The sequence below is a fragment of the Antrostomus carolinensis genome, unplaced genomic scaffold (assembly GCF_000700745.2).
Source record: "Antrostomus carolinensis isolate BGI_N321 unplaced genomic scaffold, ASM70074v2 scaffold25907, whole genome shotgun sequence".
NCBI lineage: Eukaryota > Metazoa > Chordata > Aves > Caprimulgiformes > Caprimulgidae > Antrostomus > Antrostomus carolinensis.
The window spans coordinates 1-3,610 of record NW_010327034.1 but is presented as its reverse complement, the minus strand read 5'-3'; the positions used below and the strand labels follow the sequence as shown (position 1 = coordinate 3,610).

The 3,610-nt window shown below is 59.0% G+C and overlaps 1 protein-coding gene across 1 annotated transcript; it reads right to left on the bottom strand.

Annotated features, from left to right (window-relative positions):
- Positions 1–2,140: 2,140 nt before the first annotated feature.
- On the bottom strand, positions 2,141–3,583 carry LOC104527939 (transmembrane protein 161A; the record flags this gene model as incomplete). Its single annotated transcript, XM_010171790.1, has 4 exons — positions 2,141–2,397; positions 2,634–2,730; positions 2,809–2,992; positions 3,468–3,583. Coding segments are annotated over 4 exons (654 nt in total), but the record flags the coding sequence as incomplete, so codon positions are not given.
- Positions 3,584–3,610: the final 27 nt, after the last annotated feature.

Here is a 3,610-nt window from a genome sequence, read left to right as displayed (position 1 = left end):
CCCTCTCCCCAGCCCGTGGTTTCTTGTCAAGCCCATCTCAGCAGCCAGCAAAGGTAGGTGTGCTCCTGGGGAGCAGGGACGATGCGAGGCCAGATCTGGGTCACAGCAGGGACTCCTGGTGAGAATCCTGGTGCCAACAGACCCTTTTCAGCAATGAAACTTCTTGGTCCCATCTGCTCCCCTCTCTGCTGAGAGCCTGAGCGTGGCCCTTTGCAGAGCAGAGCCCAGCCTGCACCCTGTTCTAAATAAAACAAAGATACAAAGAGTGAAAATAATCCTGGGGAGAGAGAGGAAGATATGGGGGCTCTCTCATTTTATTTGATGTGGCCCAATTGCAGTGCCTGTGGATCTGTCTCCTGCTCTTGGCTAGTCTATCAGTCATTGTCCCCGCCTGAGAGGGTCACGTCTGGGCAGATCTCAGGGGAGGAACTGTCTGCATGTCTGAATGCAGCACAACCCCAAGCCCTAGCAACCGTCCTCCTGCCGAGAAGGCTTCCCTGCCCGCTCAGCCCCCGGCTGCTTCCTCCACATGCTTAAGGAAAATTAGATAAATGAGCCATCAAGGCAGTCGGACCAGCTTTTAATGGGACAGTGCAGGCTGGAACTAGTCCCTTTGCATCCTGACCCTGAGGGAATTGCTTCTTCCTTACTCCTTTCCACCCACTTCTTGGTGACAACGCTGCTGGAGCCAAATTCCTCCTGGTCCTGTGCTGGTTAATGGTGCTGCTCTGGGCTCTGCTTTCCTCGGCTGTTTGCTAAAGGGGAATTTCCTCATCATTTTTTTGCAAAAGGGTTTTTACTGTGTCTGCAGCTTGGGGAGTTGGGAAGCTGGTGGAGGAGAGCTGTCCAGATTAGCCCCGTTAATGCCGGGAAAGGGCCGCCTTATCCCAGCCCTTAGCAAGAGGGAATTAAGACCATTACAAGGCTATCAAATAGGATCAGAGCCCCTCTCCCTTTCTCTGAGCAGCCCAGACCTGTTAATCCTTTTTCATGCGGCTGGACCAGCACCCACCGTGCTGGTGGGGAAGAGTTTGGCTGAGATGGACAAGAGACTGTGGACCTTGTCCCTCCCCTGCAGCCGCTGCTGGGCTGAGCGGTGCTTAATCACAGGGAGAACTTCTAGTGGCCTCCCAGTACCTGAAGGGGCTCCAGGAAGGCTGGGGAGGGACTTTGGCCAAGGGCAGGGAGTGACAGAACAAGGGGTGATGGCTTGAAAGTGGCAGAGGGGAGATGGAGCTGAGATGTGAGGAAGAAATTCTTTGGTGTGAGGGTGGTGAGACAGTGTCCCAGGTTGGCCAGAGAAGCTGTGGCTGCTCCTCCCTGGAAGTGTTGAAGGCCAGGTTGGATGAGGCTCTGAGCAACCCCGCTTGCCCCAAGGCATCTGCCCTCGCACCGTGGGACCCCCCTGCCCTGCTCGAGGGGCTCTGGGGCCACAAAGTGCAAACAAAGCAGCAGCTTCTGTCCTGGCAAAGAGACACGGGGTTACTGATTTATTTCTAAAACAGCCAACAGCCGAAGCTGCTGAGCCTGAGGATTTCACACGAAGCAGAGGGATGACCCCAAGGAGCTCCAACCCAGTTGGCCAGAGCAGTGACCCTACAAAAATACCCTCACCCTTGGGGCATGGAGGGAAACTCTGGGCAGAGCAAACCCCAAAGTCTGTGCTGGCAAACCCCGCTGTCACTCCAGCCCGGCTGCGAGGTCCCCACCACACAAGGGTGATCCCCACCGTGTCCTCTGCCCAGGGCTGGCAGGAGCTGCTCCCCTCCAGATCACACCAGCATAGCCTTGGGCAGCCGTGATGGGGCAGAGCAGGAGGCAGCAAACCCGGTTGGAGGGCTCCGGCTCCTCCATCACCATGTGGAGCTGGGAAGGGGAAGAGGAGCCAGAGGGACGTGGCCCGGAGCGGCGTTGGGGTGAGAGCAGGCACGGTGGTGATGGACAGCAGGAGCAGGCGATGCCCACACCAGCCTGGACACATAAAACCCATCATGCCCAGAGCTGGTGGCAGAAATGTCCCCATGTGCATGTCCAAGTGTGGCACAGGGATGTGCAAAGGGGGAAACCAGCCAAGGCAGGAGCAAAGGGACCAGCAGTCAGGCACTGACTGCGCCCCAAGGCAGGTCCCAGCTCCCCCCAGTCAGGAGGCTGCCAGGTACTGGTGGAAGTAGAGGCCAAAGAGGCTGGTGACAACCTGGCAGGCAGCCACCCACCAGGTGAGGAAGGCAAAAAGTCCACGGAAGAAGAGGGGGGTGAAGATGCCACCCAAGATGCTGCTGATCTGCTCCACCGTGGCACGCACGTCCTCCCCCTCCTCACTGCTGAGACGCGGTGCTGCTGCGGTCGCTGCCGGAGGGAGGGGAGTGGGCTCTGGGTACAGTCCCCACGAGTGGTGCCCTGTGTGACAGAGGGGACAGGTCCACGGGGGTCAGTCCCCATGCTGCAGCCCCATCCCCATGCTACAGATGTGCTGAGTCCCAGCACGCTCACTACATGTGTTCACACCTACTGCAAACCACATCTTGAGAGCCTGGGGACATGGTGGATGCCAATGGCTTCATGATGACTTGCAGGTCTCATCCTGCCCCTCCTCAGCCCCCATGTCCCCCGCATTCCCCCTGCCACCTCCTTACCCAGCGTCTTGAGGAGCAGCGTGGAGTGGAGGGTGAGGATGATGGGTCCCAGGTACTGCAGGCTGACCACGGAGACGTAGCAGTAAATCCTGGTGATCTGTGGGCAGTGGGGATGAGCAGGAGGCTGGTGGCCGTGCCCACGTCCCCGCTCCCACCCCAGCTCCCGCACTCAGACCTTGCGCTGGATCTCCAGGACCGTGATGCGCCCGGCTTCCTTCTTCATCTGCTCCACCCAGCGCTCGGCCAGGCCCAGGTAAGCCTGGAGGTGACGGCGGGTAACAGCCAAGCGCAACAGGCAGAGGCCAACGATGGTCCAGAGGCGCGTGGTGTTGTAGGCAGAGGCTGGTTGTAGGCAGAGTCTGACATGCTGGGGCAAGAAGGAGGGGGCTGTCAGGGAGGTCCTGGGGTCCAGAAACCCTCCCACACCCCAGGGAGGGTGTCTGATGGCTTCACACTGGAAGAGGGGAGGTTTAGATGAGATCTGAGGAAGAAATTCTTTGGTGTGAGGGTGGTGAGACACTGTCCCAGGTTGGCCAGAGAAGCTGTGGCTGCTCCTCCCTGGAAGTGCTGAAGGCCAGGCTGGATGAGGCTTTGAGCAACCTGGTCTAGTGGAAGGTGTCCCTGCTGCTGGCAGGGGGGTTGGAACTGGATGAGCTTTAAGGTCCCTTCCAACCCAAACCAGTCTGGGATTCTGTGATGGGAGAGGTGGTGGTGGAGGGAAGGATGGGGGCTACTGGTGTTGGGAGGAGGTGGACTGGTGCACCCATGCCTCAGTTTCCCCTTGGAGCAAGGAGGCTGGGGTAGAGTCAGACCCACTGCTGGTGCCCCACTTACATCTGCACCGTCTGCTTGCCCATGGGCGCGTGGAGCAGGAAGTCCCGTGAGATGGGCTTGATCCACATCACCACCATGAGGACGGGCGCCAGGAAACTCACGTGGAGCAGGACCCTGTGGGGAAGCCGTCAGAGACCCCCATG